The sequence below is a fragment of the Crinia signifera genome, chromosome 2 (assembly GCF_055691185.1).
Source record: "Crinia signifera chromosome 2, ASM5569118v1, whole genome shotgun sequence".
Classification (NCBI taxonomy): Eukaryota; Metazoa; Chordata; class Amphibia; order Anura; family Myobatrachidae; genus Crinia; species Crinia signifera.
The window spans coordinates 370731772-370749636 of NC_139218.1; the positions used below are offsets into that span (position 1 = coordinate 370731772).

Below are 17865 nucleotides of genomic sequence, written 5' to 3' on the forward strand. Positions count from 1 at the left end.
AATGAGCGGATCATTAGTATGCATGTGCACTCATTACATATGCGCAAAGTGAGAACTACTAGTTCTCATCAGGCACTGGGACTGCCTGTACCCCGCGTGGACAATGCATGGACCCCCGCTGCCTCCCCACTGCCCTGCATCCCCGTGCAGGTAAGTACAAGGGGAGGGGAGGTGGGGGCACAGGGCAGGTACGGGGGGGTTAGGCACACTTTACACTTGGGGGGGGGGGAGGGATTAGGCACTTTTTACACTGGGGGGGGGGGGGTTAGGCACTTTTTACACTGTTCACTGCAATGGGAATGGTACTTAAATGGTATTTAAAACGGTAATCTGCTGCAGTGGGAATGCTAATACCGTTTTAAATACCATTTAAGATTACCAGTACTTTAAACTGGTCTGCAGTGGGAAAGCAGCATGACTTGACTAATTCAAAATTTCAATGAAAAGAAGGAACTTACCAGAATTGTCGTTACGACAACTGTTCGGTTTTCAATGGCTGAATCATTTTTTAAGGAAGGTTCATGTTGGAGGAGCACCAGTTTGTCCATATCATTCCAGTACCCAATCTGTAATAAAGAACAATTACATATAGTTAATTTGAATAATTCAGTTCCATAAATGTATTTATGGAGACATGTGCAGACTTATAACATTGTCTGACAACAACAAGTAATGAGTGCTAAGAACCCAAAAATAAATCAATTCCAGCTGCTAACTATGCGGGATAACCAATCCCTAAAGACAAGAAAAAGACACTAACAGTAGCGCTAGGAACCAATGCACTGAAATGATTATTAAATAATAAATTAATAAAATATTACTAATCAAAAGAGGAATAAATTAATAATACATGCCAGTCATATGAATTGTAGAAAAATACATTTATGTTAATTTCTCAATGCAAATAAAAACATGTTGGATACATAAAAAACACATAAAAAATAAATAAAAAGAAAGTATGGTACTTGTTTCTTAGCACGGCCACAATCGCATTGATCTTGTGCCCTTAATAGTGGTATGCGATGGCCCCCGACGCGATGGACCCGATTTCCCATTGAAATGCATTGAAAAGTTAAAAAATCGCGTCGATGGCCCTGATTTCCCATAGGGAACAATGTTAAATGGCTCAATTTACCCAAATCAACAGGGAACAATGTTAAATGGTCCAGAAACCCCCCAAAACACCCCAGAACAGTGAAATGGCCCCCCAAAATTAGTTAACTCCACCCCACGATCAACGTGAACCCGAAGCGTGGCGAGCGCAGCGAGCCCGCGAGGGGCGGCGGTACGCGTCCTCCGACCTTTACATACCCCCACTATCCACGTCGGCGTGGAGTTGAGAATAGAATAGTGTGGCGAGCGCAGCGAGCCACCGAGCCCGAAGCATGGCGAGCGCAGCGAGCCCCGCGAGGGGACGCGGATACCTTCACAGGTAAACGCGTCCCCTCGCGGGCTTCACAGGTGTCCGCGTCGCCACGGACACCTGTGAAGCCCGCGAGGGGACGCGTATAACTGTGAAGGTATCCGCGTCCCCTCATGGGGCACACTGCGCTCGCCACGCTTCGGGCTCGGTGGCTCGCTGCGCTCGCCACACTATTCTATTCTCAACTCCACGCCGACGTGGATAGTGGGGGTATGAAAAGGTCGGAGGACGCGTACCGCCGCCCCTCGCGGGCTCGCTGCGCTCGCCACGCTTCGGGTTCACGTTGATCGTGGGGTGGCGTTAACTAATTTTGGGGGGCCATTTCACTGTTCTGGGGTGTTTTGGGGGGTTTCTGGACCATTTAACATTGTTCCCTGTTCATTTGGGTAAATTGAGGCATTTAACATTGTTCCCTATGGGAAATCGGGGGCATCGCGTCGGGACCATCGCATGCGATTTTTTTGCACGCATGCGATGCGACCGATGAGATTTTTTTACCTGCGATGCCCCCGATTAGAATCGGTGTGGCCGTGCTAGGAAACAAGTACCGAAAGTATATATAACATTTAATATTTATACAAAAAGTGTACCGGCCGATACAATATACAGAAAAATTGTGTGTGCATGTAAGAACAAATGGATAAAAAAATGGAACTGGTGGGGGTGTTGTTATCTTCCCTGGTGAGGGACACCAATTGTTTTTCTGTTCACAGTCCCAGCAGTACAATCCACTAGTTTTTCAATTGCTTGTGCATGATGAACCAATAAGTCCAAAGATCAAGTGTGATCTTGATCTTTAATAAAGCGAAAGACGCAGGCGGGGAAACGCATTCTCACTTGCCTTATCCATCTAGTGTCCGGCCGGCACACGGGAGTTTGGACTACCAACTTTGACCGGAGCAAACTACAAGCTAAGGTACTCCGATTGTCTATCAGCTGCATACAGCCGCACTTAATAACACTCCCTCATTGGACTTATTGGTTCATCATGCACAAGCAATTGAAAAATTATATTTATTTCTGAATTATAGTATTTATGCTTCCCCCAAATTTAGCCTTTTTATGTACTGCATCTTGTTGAATCAGACAGTGTAATGGTTAGCATTACAGCGCCTCACAGCGCTGAGGTCATGGGTTCGATTCCCACCATGGCCCTAACTGTGCAGACTTTGTATATTCTCCCCGTACTTGCGTGGGTTTCCTCCGGGTACTCCGGTTTCCTCCCACATTCCAAAAATACACAGGTAGGCTAATTGGCTCCCAACAAAATTAACCCTAGAATGAATGCGTGTGCGTGTGCATGTGGTAGGGAATATAGATTGTAAGCTCCACTGGGACAGAGACTGATATGAATGGACAATATTCTCTGTTAATCACCGCAGAATATGTGTGCGCTATATAAATAACTGGTAATAAATAAATAAATTGTTTTATACACCCTGGTCAACATTATTTCTTCGGTAAACTTTGTGGCGCCTTATACATAAAAGAAACAATAAAAAAATAATAATAATAATAATAATAATTATCGTATTTCTATTTCCATAAAACAGAGGATTATACCTGAACTTAATGAGGTTGTCAGAAAGTTATAATTAGTAAGTTCTTAATTTAAAAACAAAATACAATTTGTAAAAAAAAACATTTTTATATCATATACAGATCTATATACAGTAGCTGGCAAAATTGAAATACATCGTCGGTGTCCAAGTCGCTGTTAAACAAGTATGATTATGCATCCAGCGTAATATTAGGCTAAGCAGGTACCGCAACATGACGTTACCTCCAGACACTATAAATTATGCTGCATGTAAATGCCCAGTGACAATAAATCTATAAATTGCACAGCACTGAAAATTTGGCCATTCATTGAAAATGACAGAACATCTAGTACTGGTCAACTGCTCAATATTAAAGGTTTTTACCCTTGTTCTTAACCCCTTACCGACGCAGCCTGTTTTTGCCTTCCTGACAGAGGCCTTTTTTTCTAATCTGACATGTATCACTTAAGTGGGGATAACTTTTTTTTGCTTTTACTTATCCCAATGATTTTGAGATTGTTTTCTCATGACACATTGTACTTTAAGTTAGTGGTAAATTTTGGTCGATACAGTTTTTTTTTTTTTTGTGAAAAATACCAAAATGTCGTAAAAAAATTGAACATTTTGCAATTTGCAAAATGTTAAATTTTCTGCTTGTGAGACAAATAATCATACCACTCAAAATAGTTCATAACTAACATAGACCATATGTAAACTTTATGTTTCATTCATTATTTCAACTTTCTTTTATTTTTTTTGGACACTAGGGGGCAGCAGAGTCAAAATTATATACATAACACAGTAAACGCTGCAATTGGCTGTTCACATTTGAACAGCCAATTGCAACGATCGCCGATCGGGGGGGGGCATCGCTGCCCCCCCTGGGCAATGAGGGAAGATGTCTGCTGTCAGGGACAGCAGACATCGTCCCTCTGTCACCGCGTCTCTAGACGCGGTGACAGTTTAAAGTCATGACGTACATTTACGTCATGTGTCGGGAAGTACATCCCGACCATGACGTAAATGTACGTCAAATGTTGGGAAGGGGTTAAATTTGATCCATGTGATTTATACAATGGTCACTAGAAAGCTCTCTGTATTGTTCACTGGTCGCTATATTACTCTATGGACCTTATTCAGGTCCGTTGGCTGCCGTCCTGCATTCTCAAGGAGACCAATGGTAGCGCTGTGCGCATGTGCACCCACGTCAAAAAAGATGTTCGTCAAGTGCATGCACCCAGGACAGGCCGGGGGTCTAGAGGGGCGTGTGGTGCCGGGCAGCCTCATTAGCATATGGGAACTCCCGGTGTTTCATGTGTGTTAATGCTGGCATGACGGAAAGGCGGGGGGGGGGGGCGTTGGCCAGCTGACATCAGGTAATGTCCACTCCCCCTGAACGTGCACGCATATGTAAGGTTGCTCAGAGCAACCTTACACACAGTACTGTATGTGTGCATGCACCACATCTTTCAATGGTCATCGACAATCAAAAGATGTGGGCGTTCCCCCTGGCCTGCAAATGGATGTCACTGTGTATGCCATCCAAGCGAATAAACCAGAATAACCCCCCTATATTTTGCATGAATCACCCAAATTATTTCTGTATTGTGTACCCATCACTACCCGGGTCACATAGATCTCTGATGGCAGATAGACCCTTCTTTTATATTAAGAATTGATTATTGTCAATTCCTGGAGAGAACTGAGGGTTGCCCCAGAAAGTAATGAAGCGAAAGACCAAAGAGGATCTCTGGAGCTTCTTGTTAGTGAATGCCCAGGCATTGTATGCATCCTTGAATAAAACATTGTTAAGTATTTCTGGCTTAATCATTCCTTTGGGGGAGGGGGGTGTGTAATAAGGCTGCAAGGGAGTAAGGGGAGAACAATTCTTCCTCCAAGGATCGGTTCTTGAAGACAGAACATGTCCAGAACCAGTCTATTATGAATCTAAAGCTAACAGCTCTATTAAATGTAAGGGTGTCTGGGATGCCCAGTCCCCCTTCGGAGCGGGGAAGTTGGAGTTTGGTATAGGCCACACGTGGTTTCTTATCAGCCCAGAGGAATTTAGTAAATATGGAATTAAGGATGGAACAATCATGCCTGGAAAGGGTCATAGGGATCATTTGTAGCAAATAGGACAGGTTTGGGAATGCAATACTTTTGATGACCGTGGCCCTACCCAACAACAAGAGGGCTAGGGTAGTCCATTTATATAGAAGGGCAGATATTTGAATTGAGATAGAGTCAAATCGGAAGAGACGGGCCCAGAATTGCGAGTGATGATCATTAGTTCAGACTTGGAGAATTGACTTTAAATCCCGCAAAGGACCTAAAACGGTCATTTATGTATACTATTGTAGGGATAGATTTGGTCGGGTTTGAAGCAAATAGTAACATATTGTTGTCAAAAAAGGCCAACTTGGCTTCCTCCTTACCGACACGGATGCCCGTATACAATGGGAACGATCTCAGGGCTGTGGCCAGAGGCTCAAGGGCCAGAGCAAAGAGTAATGGGGACAACGGGCAAACCTGGCGGGTCCCCCTTTGAATGAAATATTGTGGGAATAGAAAACAGTTATTAAGCACTCGGGTGGCCGGGTCGGTGTATGAGTGAAATACATTTTTTGGAATATCAAATCTGAGCAATGATTCAAGCACATGGTCCCATGTGATCAGGTCAAATGCCTTCTCCACATCCAGTGAGAGAACTACATTCACCTCCTTTGTAGAATGGGATCTGAGTCACTCCAAACTGTCAACACCTTGCGCATATTGACTACCGATTGGCAGCCCCAGATGTAGCCAGATTGATCCGGGTGTACAATAGAAGAGAGAACCAGCATCAACCTATCAGAAAGGGTTTTTGTATGAATCTTATAATTGGTGGTTAGCAACGAAATAGGCCTAGAAGAGCTTAGGATCTCCGGGTCTCTGCTGTCCTTTGCTATAATTATCGCATATGTTAGAACATATGCGATAATCTATATAATAAGTTGAAGAGTCTGTGTGCGTGTGTGTGTGTGTGTGTGTGTGCGTGTCCGTCGCATTGCGGACACACTGTGGCACTCAGAGACACCAAATTCGGCAACAAGATACCTATGGACCCGGTGGTGTGCACCTCGAAGCCCTTTTTGGAAAATTTCACTTAGAAATTTAAAAAACACCAAGTTTTAATTTTCCTTCAATGATGTTCTGGGGAAAAGATCGATGATCTGGGAAACCGTTTGCGAAGGAACAACTCCAAACCTGGGCCCTTATTCAGAATCGTGCGGTACGGCCCGCGTGCGGCCGTACCGCCGATGTTTTTTGTCTGCACATGCGCAGAGGTCATTCTGCGCATGTGCAGCCCCCTTCGCCGCAGACGGATTTCGTCCGCCGCAAAGGGGGCGGATAGGGGCGTGAGGGGCTTCAGCCCCTCATTTCCCTATGTGTACGCCCCGCGTTTCATGGGCGTTCCCATGAAAACGCGGGGCGTATGCATGGTAATGAGGGCATGACGCCCTCATTACCATGACATGGGGGCGGAAAGCTGACGTCGCCGGATGTCAGCTTTCAGCCCCCTTACAAGCTCCCACACGGACGATTGTCCGTGTGGTCTGAGCTTGCGGGAGCTGCCGCGGCGTGCGGGCCTGCCTTCGATGGTCGTCGACCATCGAAGGCAGGGGGCAGCTCCCACCATGGTGGAGGCGTAGCCTCCACCATTTTTGTGCGGATCGCCAGCCGTCCGTGTATGGACGGCCGTGGCGATCCGTCCGGTGGGCGGCCCTTGGTTTGTGCGGTCGGAGCCCCGTGTGCGGCTCTGACCGCACCAACCAGAATAAGGGCCCTGGGGTGAAATGTAATAGGATGAGAGATTCAGAAAGTGAGAGATTTGGTAAGAAATCTCCAGTTTTTTTAAAGTGGCAATCATTGACACTGCAAAATCCCACTGGTTTTGCTGTGTAAATGATTGCCACTTTAAAAAAACTGGAGATTTCTTACCAAATCTCTCACTTTCTGAATCTCTCATCCTATTACATTTCACCCCTGATTTCATTGCTGTCATTGAGAATGAATGACACATTCTAACATTATGGTGAAGGCTTTAAACAATTAAGAAATAATTGAGGATATACATAGACCACACATAACACACACACACATACACATTGTACACGCACACACAGTACACCACATACGCACACATAGCACACAACACACACATTTATACGTAGAGCACCTCACACACTTACACATTGGACAGATACACACACACACACACAACACACCACATGCAGTACAATACAAATTCATGCACACTACAACACACACCCAAAAACAGTACAACAAACACACACTTAAACATTGCCAGGATACGCAAAGCACACTACACACACACATATATACGTAGCACACCTCACAAACTTACACATTCGGCAGATAGACACAACACAACACTCACAGTACAACACACACCCACATTCACTAAAACACACACCCAAAAACAGTACAATACACAGAACACACACACTTAAACATTGCACAGATACACACAGCACACTACACACACACATATTTATACATAGCACACCATACGCACTTACACATAGGGCAGATACACACAACACACACATAACATACCTCTAACAGCACAACACACACCCACATTCACCACACACACCCAAAAAACAGTACTACCCACACAAAACACACACTTAAACATTGCACATATACACAAAGACACAACACACACATACTGTATATACGTAGCACACCTCACACACTTACGCATTGGACAGATACATACAACACACACAACCACATACACTACAACACACACACAAAAACAGTACAACACACACAAACACACAGAACACATAAAAAATAATTTGCCTTTTATTTAACAGTCTGTACTGGCAAATAAAAACTGTACCTAATGTACCGTTTCTACTTTGTTCCCCATATCCGTCTCTCCAGTCCTCCAGCCTGTCACTGTGCTCCCTGTCCAGTTGCACTGAGAAATCTTTGTCCTGGCCAATGCACCCATTGATCAATACAAAGTGGGTACACTGCACTCACCCTGTTAGTCAGTTGGATATCAGGCACTGCTCTGCCTTAAGGGTTTCCCAGACTCTTTTGGTTCATAGATAATGTTTGGTCGATGGGCATGAGCGCTGCATGGATTTGTTTGAATGTTATGAGTGTAAGAAGTTGAAGAATAAGACTGAGATGAAGATTTGTCACGTTATAGTGTACAATTTACTCAATAAATCGTGAAAAAAATATGTGTACATAGAAGTACAATCAAGAAAAGAAAGTAGGGTTAAAAAATAAATTCTGATTCAAACTGATAATTGTTTGGATGGCGGTGGGTTGCGAAACTAATCTATAGGTGGAGGGGGTATGGATATTGTGGGCATAATTGGTGTTTGGTACACCTACAGGGGGTCCCCAGTTGATGAGAAATTTTCACTACAGTGTCACCGTAGGGGGATTTCCAATTGGTGTTCAGGTGGTCTTTTAGGGACCCCTTGACAATCCCGTTGGTCTCTTCTCCTGGAGCCTACGGTCTCCCTCAGTTATTGACTATCATTAAGGGAGATCGTAAGCTCAAGGAGAAGAGACCTACAAGATTGTAAAGGGTCCCTAAAAGACCACCTGGACCCCAATTAGGAATCCCCCTATGGTGACACTGTGACCGTGACACTGTAGTGAAAATCCCATCAATTGAGGGCCCCCTGTAGGTGTAACAAACACCAATTATGCCCACAATATCCATACCCCCACCTATAGATTTGTTTCACAACCCACCCCATCCAAACAATTATCAGTTTGAATCAGAACTTATTTTTTAATTCTTCTTTCATTTCTTGATTGTACTACTATGTACACTTACATTTTTTTCACGATTTAATGTGTAAATTGTACACTTTGTAACATGGCAATTCTTTTTCTCAGTCTTATTCTTCAACTTCTTACACTCAAACCTTATCAATGCACCCATTGATGATTGTGATGGCTGGATCAGTGGATTGGCTCGGCGGGTGTAGGGAAGAATTTGGCCCATTGCACCCATTCCCAGTGGGGCATTACAGTGGTGCAGGGAGCGTGGGTCGCGTCATGACATCATGTGGCCAGGCCCGTGGACCTGCTCCCACATAGGGGGCTGCCCCACTGTTTGATAGAGATGCCCGATGCATGTGCTTTACAGATCCCCAGACCTCAGAGACTGCTGCAGGTTCGGTGAGGGGAGTGGCAGTGGCAGGGAGCAGTGAATTTTTAATTAATTATGGCGGGGTAAGTAATGCCCACCCCGGTCCCTTCGCACTCAGCGCCTGTAATTACACACCCTAGAAACTGTACAATTTGAAAGTATAGAAATGGAGGTGTGGCCACGTCCCTTTCTGATTTTGTACCGATTTCTGACCCTCAGATGTTGGAGGATATGTCATACAGTAGGTGCTAAATCTCAGGAGTGGATGTGGAATTCATCAAAACATACAAGTTATCAACTCAGGAGCGTTGTGTTTCAAACAACAACACCACACCTGATTTCATTGCCGTCATTGAGTATCAATGCAAACACATTCTAACATTATGGTGGAATCTATAACAAATTACAATCTTAGGTCTTTGGCACAGCATATTGTAAGATGACATTTTTCAGCAATTTTGGAAATAAAGAAACCCCAAGGGTTTCCCGGGCAACGCCGGGCGGGTCAGCTAGTTATAAATATAATTGGGTATTAATCTCCTAAACACTGAGAAGTACTTGTGTATTATCACGACACCTGTTACGTAGTTAGCGTAGCGTCCCTGTCAGAATAGGCGTAGTGTTCCCGCGGCCAGCATAGGCAGCGTAGCATCAGCGTAGTCAGTCAGGCGTCCCTGTCAGTATCAGCGTTGTGTTCCCGCCCGATTGCGGCCAGCCGGAGCTTACGTAGTTAGTGTAGTCAGTCAGCGTTAGGCACTTAGCGTAGTCAGTCAGCGCTTATTACATTGTGTGGGGACCATTGACCATTTTAACCTGCCTGACATGACAGGTGTGAATGTGTTCCTGAAACTCCCCCACTATCCACTCCAGCCCGAAGCGTGGTGAGCGCAGCCAGCCCCGCGAGGGGATGCGTTACGTGTCCTCCTGAACTTTTCATACCCCCACTATCCACGTCGGCGTGGAGTCGATTTTATAAAGTGTGGTGAGCGCAGCGAGCCACCAAGCCCAAAGCGTGGCAAGAGCGCAGCAAGCCCCGCGAACGGACGTGGAATACATGTGAAGTAATCCGCGTCCGCTCGCTACACTTTATAAGGTCAACTCCGTGCTGATGTGGATAGTGTGGGTATGAAATGGTCGGGAGGATGCGTAATGTGTGCGTTCACCACGCTTCGGGCTGGCGTGGATAGTGGGGGTTTCAAATGGAGGCATTTGCCAGTATGTAACATGGAGCACTGCCTCCTTTATTGTGCATAAGAAGCACTTGTGGCCGCATTCCCCCTTTGTGTAGGAGACGCACGCCCTACCGAACCCCTAACCTAGTGTTCTCGCTAGGCTGTTTTAGCGGGGCGCTGCGCCCTGCCCGATTTTTAAAGGGCAAAATGCGCCATGCCTTTCTGGCAACGCCCCACTAAAACAGCCTGTCTTCCTCCCTGAAGGTGAGATAGCGATGCCCGGCGCTTCCCCGGCAGTGCAAAGCCTTCGGGGCGGCCGGGCCCACCCCCATCTGTGATGGCGGTGGCAGGCCCACCCCTTTTCTTGATGGCGGGGGCCGGGCTTGTAACCTTTTCTTCACGGCGTGGCCCGGGCACGCCCCTTTTGTGACGACGGCGGCCCGGGACTGCCCAAAATAGTGACGTCGGAGGGCCCGGTTCGCCCCTTCACACTACCCCCTTTGAAGCGGCGCCCTGCCCGCCGAAGTTCCTAGAAGGAACACTACTAACCCTGTCGGCAGGGTTGCCGTACCCTGCCGCAATACTTACTGAGACGCTCAAGCGTCTCAGATGCCCCTGCGTCACAGACAGATGGAGTGCCTCTCTGCCGGTGCCCACATGATCCCCTCTCCGCCAGCGTCCACCAGCGATGTGTGAGAGACGCTCACAAGGCTTGCCAGGATCACCGGGGACGGTACGGTGACCCTGTCAGGCACTTAGTCACTCGGGACAGTAGGGTGACTAGCTGCCTGACAGGGACACTAAGCCTATGCTGAAAACGTAGCGTAGCTAGGCGCTGTGAAAATACACAAGTACCCACTGAGCCAATAATATTCTCACCAGTTAACTAAAACGACCTTCCTAAAATCTCTATCTCTGTTTAAAACACAACAATCATCCCTTGCCTTCAAGCTCGCTGCCTAGGTTTTATGCTTAAGTCAGAGCTGTCCTTTGGTCTCAGATCTAAGGGAAAAAAATCCACAATTTGTACAAATTTACTGTGGTCACTGCAAATACTTTCATTCATACAATCACTATCTGCTGCATTGACTTTTGGAATCAGAGTTTTGACTTTTGGAATCAATTTTGAACCATGGGGTTTCACCACAAAACATACTTGCACTTGCCCTGTCCCACTGGCTGCATGTATCTAATCAAATCCAAAATAACATAATAAAGGGTATATTACTATGCCTTGAAGGGTGATAAACTGGGCAGAAATGAAGTACCAACCAACCAGCTCCTAAATGGCATTTTAAACATCACCTGCAACATGACAGTCAGGTGCCAATTTTGCTAAAACTTTATCTCTATCTACTTTATCTCCCTCCAGGGCTTAACGGCTTAGTACATAGTCCAATAACATACAGGGTGACATTCTATGGGATGTGATAAATGCGCATTTTTTTTATCGCACCACTTCGCCCTTTTTAAAATTGCATATTTAATGAGATGCGAAAAACGGGCCAAATAGTGCGAATAGGTGCGAGGTGGTGCGGTGTCTTTAGTCCTGAAAATGTGCGATTTTCATGTCTGAAAATCGCACGTTTGCAGGAAAGTGCAAATTAAAATAAAAAAAAACCAGCGCGGGGTCCCCCGCCCGAGCATAACCAGCCCCGGGCTCATTGAGCCGGTGCTGGTGACATAAAATCAGGGTCCCCGACAAATAGGGGTCCCCTTGATTTAATGAAACCAGCACCAGGCTCAAGGTCCGGCGCTGGTTCCCGAAATACGGGGGACAAAATGACTAGGGGTCCCCCGTATTTTAAGAACCAGCACCAGACCCAACCAGCCAGCAGGGTAATGCCACAGCCGGGGGACACTTATTATATAAGGTCCCGCGGCCAAAGCATTATCCCCCTGGCTGGTCAGCATGGGCAGGGGTCCTGGGGAAGTGGGGACCCCCCCAAAGAAGAGGTCCCCCCCCTCCAGGACTTACCAGCCCATGCTGAAAGTCCGGGGCTGTCCCCGATGCCCCTGGGCGGTGGGCATCGGGCTGATGGAAAGTGTAAAAAAAAGAATATAAACTTTCTCGGCTCCTGATTGGCCGCTAGGCGGCCAATGGAATCATTCTGAGAAGAGGCGCGGAAGATGAAACATCTCTGCGCCTCTTCAGTCCGAGAGCGGGTACCAGCCGGGAGCAGCGCGTCTGCCGGAGAGGATGCCGATGTCGTCGCCGGGGACCAGGTGAGTAGGATTTCCTTCCTCAGGTACGCCTGAGGACTACTTCGGATCCTGGACCCCGGATTCTTCAGCCCAGGAGCCCCGGAACCCCGGACCAGCCCCGGAACCAGGACCAAGGCCCCGGAACCGGACTCTTCTGCCCTGGAGCCCCGGAGCCCGGACCCAGGATCCAGGGACCGACCTACGGGCTCAAGGTAGGTAAGTATCAGTATGTGTGTGTTATGTGTGTATTCAACTTTTATTTTTCAGGGTGTCAGTGTGTTTTATTTAACTATTTTTTGTACTGTAGAACTACAAGTGCCAGCGGGCCCTTTAATGCCCCGCATGCTGGGACTTGTGGTTCTCCAAGTCCCAGCATGCGGGGTAGGCTTGCTGGGACTCATAGTTCTACAGTAGAAAACAATAGTTTATATTCTTTTTTTTACACTTTCCATCAGCCCGATGCCCACCGCCCAGGGGCATCGGGGACAGCCCCGGACTTTCAGCATGGGCTGGTAAGTCCTGGAGGGAGGGACCTCTTCTTTGGGGGGGTCCCCACTTCCCCAGGACCCCTGCCCATGCTGACCAGCCAGGGGGTCAATGCTTTGGCCGCGGGACCTTATATAATAAGTGTCCCCCGGCTGTGGCATTACCCTGCTGGCTGGTTGGGTCTGGTGCTGGTTCTTAAAATACGGGGGACCCCTAGTCATTTTGTCCCCCGTATTTCGGGAACCAGCGCCGGACCTTGAGCCTGGTGCTGGTTTCATTAAATCAAGGGGACCCCTATTTGTCGGGGACCCTGATTTTATGTCACCAGCACCGGCTCAATGAGCCCCGGGCTGGTCATGCTCGGGCGGGGGACCCCGCGCTCGTTTTTTTTTTATTTTAACTGTTTAATTTTTTTTTTACACCAGAACCCTGCACAGAACATTGCGATCTGTGCAGGGTTCAGGCTAATTCGCCCATCAGAACCTGGGGTGAAATATAATAGGATGAGAGATTCAGAAAGTGAGAGAATTGGTAAGAAATCTCCAGTTTTTTTAAAGCGGCAATCATTTACACTGCAAAACCAGTTTGATTTTGCATTGTGAATGATTGCCGCTTTAAAAAAAAATGGAGATTTCTTACCAAATCTCTCACTTTCTGAATCTCTCATCCTATTACATTTCACCCCTGGTCTGATTTTTGGGCGAATTATAGACACACTTTATACAAATCGCATACCATTAACTATGCGATTTGTATACTTTTTCATGTGAAAACATCTGGATGTGATGTGCTGCGAAAAGCAGCCATCGCATTTCCAGTGTGTCCAACTTGTTGACCAAAATCGCACTTTTTTCACATTTTCGCAGCTCATTAAATATGCGAAAATGGAAAAAAATGCGATTTCGGCTGTTTTTGCGAAAAAAATTGCAAAAGTCGATTTATCTCATTCCATAGAATGTCACCCACAAGGTCTAGACCTCTATCATGCAAGGCATACTTCCCAACAGTCCCGATTACCGTGGGAATGTCCCGGTTTTTGGGGACATTTCCGCGTCCCTCCCGCGGCCGGCAGTGTCCCGCAGCGAGGGGGGGGCTGTTGGGAGTCCCCCTGTTGGCTGCTGAGCACAGCGTCTATTCCCACAGCCAGGGGGCTGGAGCATGGCTAGAGGCTAACAGAGCCTCTGGGTCATGCCCCCATAGCGTCAAAATGTCATACCTGTCTCATTCACCTCTTTTTCCACCCAATATTGGCCTCACCCCTCTTCCAAATGCTTCAGTGGCTCTCCATCGACCTCAATGTACAATGCACTCACCATCATAAATAAATACTTTATGACCCGATTTGGAAACACACGCAATCCACGCGCAATGCCGATGTTCATGTAATCAAATGATTATATTCACATGGCACGTGCAATATTTGACAAAAAATGCATAGAGCGCACGTGTAGGCACACACGGGCATATGGTATTTGCAATCAGTAAAGGTCAGCATCATAAAAGAGACGGCCTTCCTCGGTGGAGTGTGGGAGCTGTGTAGAAATGCATGCAAAAGTGGTTAATTGATCAGGTGTGTGGAAGTTTCTTGAGAGTGTCTGTGAAAATAGTTGTGCACACAATCACAGATCTGCAGGCATTGGAGGCTATAGGAGTATCTGAACCTGCCATAACCTTTGTCCATCGTTACAGACAGAGATTTACAGTACAGACCCTGCACGTGCGCAGGTTAATAACCAACCAACAGAAATGTGTGCATACCATTGGCCAAGCACACATCACTAAATCAGGCCCTTTGTTGCTTAACCCTACCCTTCACTCCATACTTCCAACCTCCACACTTCCCTTGGTTGCATTAGTATGTTATTTGGTTCTCTATGATTTCCCATGTACAGTACATGTTGGGCAGTACGGACGGTGTAATGGTTAGCATAAATTACTGTCTCACAGTGCTGAGGTCATGGGTTCGATTCCCACCATGGCCCTAACTGTGCGGCGTTTGTATATTCTCCCCGTATTTGCAGGGGTTTCCTCCGGGTACTCCGGTTTCCTCCCACATTCCAAAAATATACTGATAGGTTAACTGGCGCCTAACAAAAGGGAACCCTAGAATGTCTGTGTGTGCATGTACATGTGGTAGGGAATATAGATTGTAAGCTCCACTGGGGCAGGGACTGATGTGAATGTTCAAATATTCTCTGTACAGCGCTGCAGAATATGTGTGCGCTATATAAGAAACTGCTAATAAATAAATAAATAAATGTACAGATGTATAATTGCACTGTTCAAACTCTACAAACACCCTGTGGTGCCATAGAAATGACAAATAATAAATGGTAACCATAATTTCCGAGCAGCTATATTTTATTAATAGAATACATACTCGTGGACAACAATAAATGAATTCATATACACGTATTATATTAATCACCATCTGAGCCTTGGACTCGACATGGACTCTCAGACATAATCTGCATCCTGAACAAAGCCGTCGAGCAATCCCAAGGATAATGCTTCTAGAAATATATTTAGCCAAGGGAATACAATGCAGCGAGGTTGTTCTCATTGGTAATAATGTCGAAGAACAATCATTTGCAGGGGCCTTGTAAGACTCTCACTATGCTGTTTAATCCATTGAATATATTGAGAACAATTCCCTGCGCCTAGAAGAAGCAGGTCTGCGGAAACGCAGCTGATTACAAATCTTCTGAGGGCTCCTTGACAGATCCTGTGCTACGTCTTCATAACAGCAATCCAGCTCCCGTACACACACACACAAGCCATCAGCGTCCTGACATTTGACCTAATTTGTCCTTACCGTAATCACCCGAAGCAACTCTCCCGGGCTCATGCTCGCCATGGAAAGATACAACCATTACATCAAACAAATTGGGATCTTTAGAAATTACAAATATGCTTTAAAAAAAAAAAAAGAATGCAGTGGGAAACTGTCGTAAATAACAATAATGATGACACCATCATTATTTCATAAAACAAAAGACATTCAAAATTTGCCAATTTAAAACAAAAACCTTTTCCTAATCCTTGGAACGAGTTTGCATTGGTGTTTAAAGCTGGGTACAAAATGGGCAAAATGTTGTCTGGTTAGACAGATCTCCTGCTATATTGCTCAGTTTGTATGCGCAATATGCACGCTCCCGAGGGCGCGTGCAATGACGCTAGGTTTGATGTGCTGCACAACAAACCTGGGGGGTGATTCAGTCTGATGTTTGTGGTTTGTGCATGCACGGATATGGGAATTGGGAAACACTGGGCGTACCTAGGGTGGCCAATGCTGGGATTGGCGGTATTTGGCCCCAAGGACCCCGGGATTTCAATCCCGGGATTGGAGTTTCAAATCCCAGGGTTTCTGGATTAGAATGCGCATGCACTGTCTAATGCCGGGCAGCGTCTGAGAACTCACTTCCCAATGCCCACCCATCACTCCCCGGGCCCGGCTCCAGACGCGCCTCCAGCTCCATGACCCGGGTCCCACCTACCCGGCGCTGGGCTCCAGCTCCCCGGCGCCCAGCTGCACATCCAGCAGAGCAGCTATACGGCCAGGCTCCCAGCCGTTTGCCCGCACGGCTTGTGCTCCAACCTGCACCATAAAGGTAAATATTTGGGGCATTTTTTTACATTTTATTAAGGAAGCCAATCCAGGGAACCCAGGAATCCCGGGATTGGGCATTTTTCAATCCCGAATTCTGGGATTAAAAGAATGCTCCGGGATTGGCATCCCTCAGTGCCCGCCCGAAATTCGTTGGGAAGTGTACGCTAGAAAAGCGAGTCCAGGCTGAGTTTCTCCAACATCTGTGCTCCGTCTTGAAAAAGTTCCCATTCGACTGAAGGGGACAAAACGCGTTGACGTCACTATTCACTCTCACCTGGAGATTCACGCAAGCAGACTTCAGTAGTTCCACAGCAGCAACGCAGCTTTCTACATGCTGCCGACTACCTGCCGCTACGCGCTGATCTGAACCTCTCAGCCGCATCCACCCAGAGCCGGTCACCGCCGAGTGTTTATTATACCAAGCCGGCTGAGGCACAGCATCCCCGCTCGCTGCCGGCCACTGACCGTTCTCACAGTAGCAGCGCAGCCTCCATACGCTATTGGCTGATTGCTGCCTCACGCTGACTTCACCTCTCAGCCGCATAAACCCAGCGCTGTTAGCTGCCTCTGCTAACTGCTTTCCACGTCATAACAGCACAGGTAAACCTACTGGCTCACCGCCGTTATCCGGACCCAACAAGTCAGCTGAAGTGCAGCGATTCCCCCCCCCGCTGCCGGCCATCAGCTGCCTTACCAAGCACCTTACTACATATATCAGGTGAACTGAACCCCCATCCAACAAAGCACCCGGTGATTAAAAAACATCTTAAAATTACTCCTTTTCCGCCGTGGTCAGTGCGGTAAGTCCGTACCGAACCACTGGCTGGCTACACCGGCATTTGCCGAGAGGAGCACCAGGTTTATACACTAGTGGAGACACCATCTTCCCATTCCAAAACCTGGCAACCGAGTGCTGGAGAATTTCCACTCCAATCCTATTCAATACTAAGGGTGAGCATACAAACAATTACCTGTGTCTGTAATGTCTTGTTCATAATCGCTACTACTGTTTAAACAAAACAAAGTCCATTTAAGACCTGGACATTCTGTTTCTCACTTTATTCACAAAAGTGATTTATCTACTAATTGACTATAGTGTAACGAATTACTGAAAGTCTGCTGCTACTGATCTAAAGATATCTCCATATAATCGGATTTCAACTCTATAGCTATATGTATTGTTTACAATTTTGTTGTACCTGAATTTTTTAATGTTTTAATCTGTTGATTATATA

General features: G+C 46.6%; 1 protein-coding gene across 9 annotated transcripts in view; it reads right to left on the bottom strand.

Moving 5' to 3' along the window:
* Positions 1-17865, bottom strand: part of GRIA4 (glutamate ionotropic receptor AMPA type subunit 4) — a 299286-nt gene that overhangs the window by 64203 nt on the left and 217218 nt on the right. For all 9 annotated transcript variants that reach the window (XR_014469815.1, XM_083170043.1, XM_083170042.1 and 6 more), the window contains exon 9: positions 459-566. Coding sequence is in view for 8 of the 9 variants with exons in the window: in XM_083170043.1 (XP_083026169.1) it covers positions 459-566 (108 nt within the window). In the remaining variant the exon portion in view is untranslated. The remainder of the gene's footprint in view (positions 1-458; positions 567-17865) is intronic.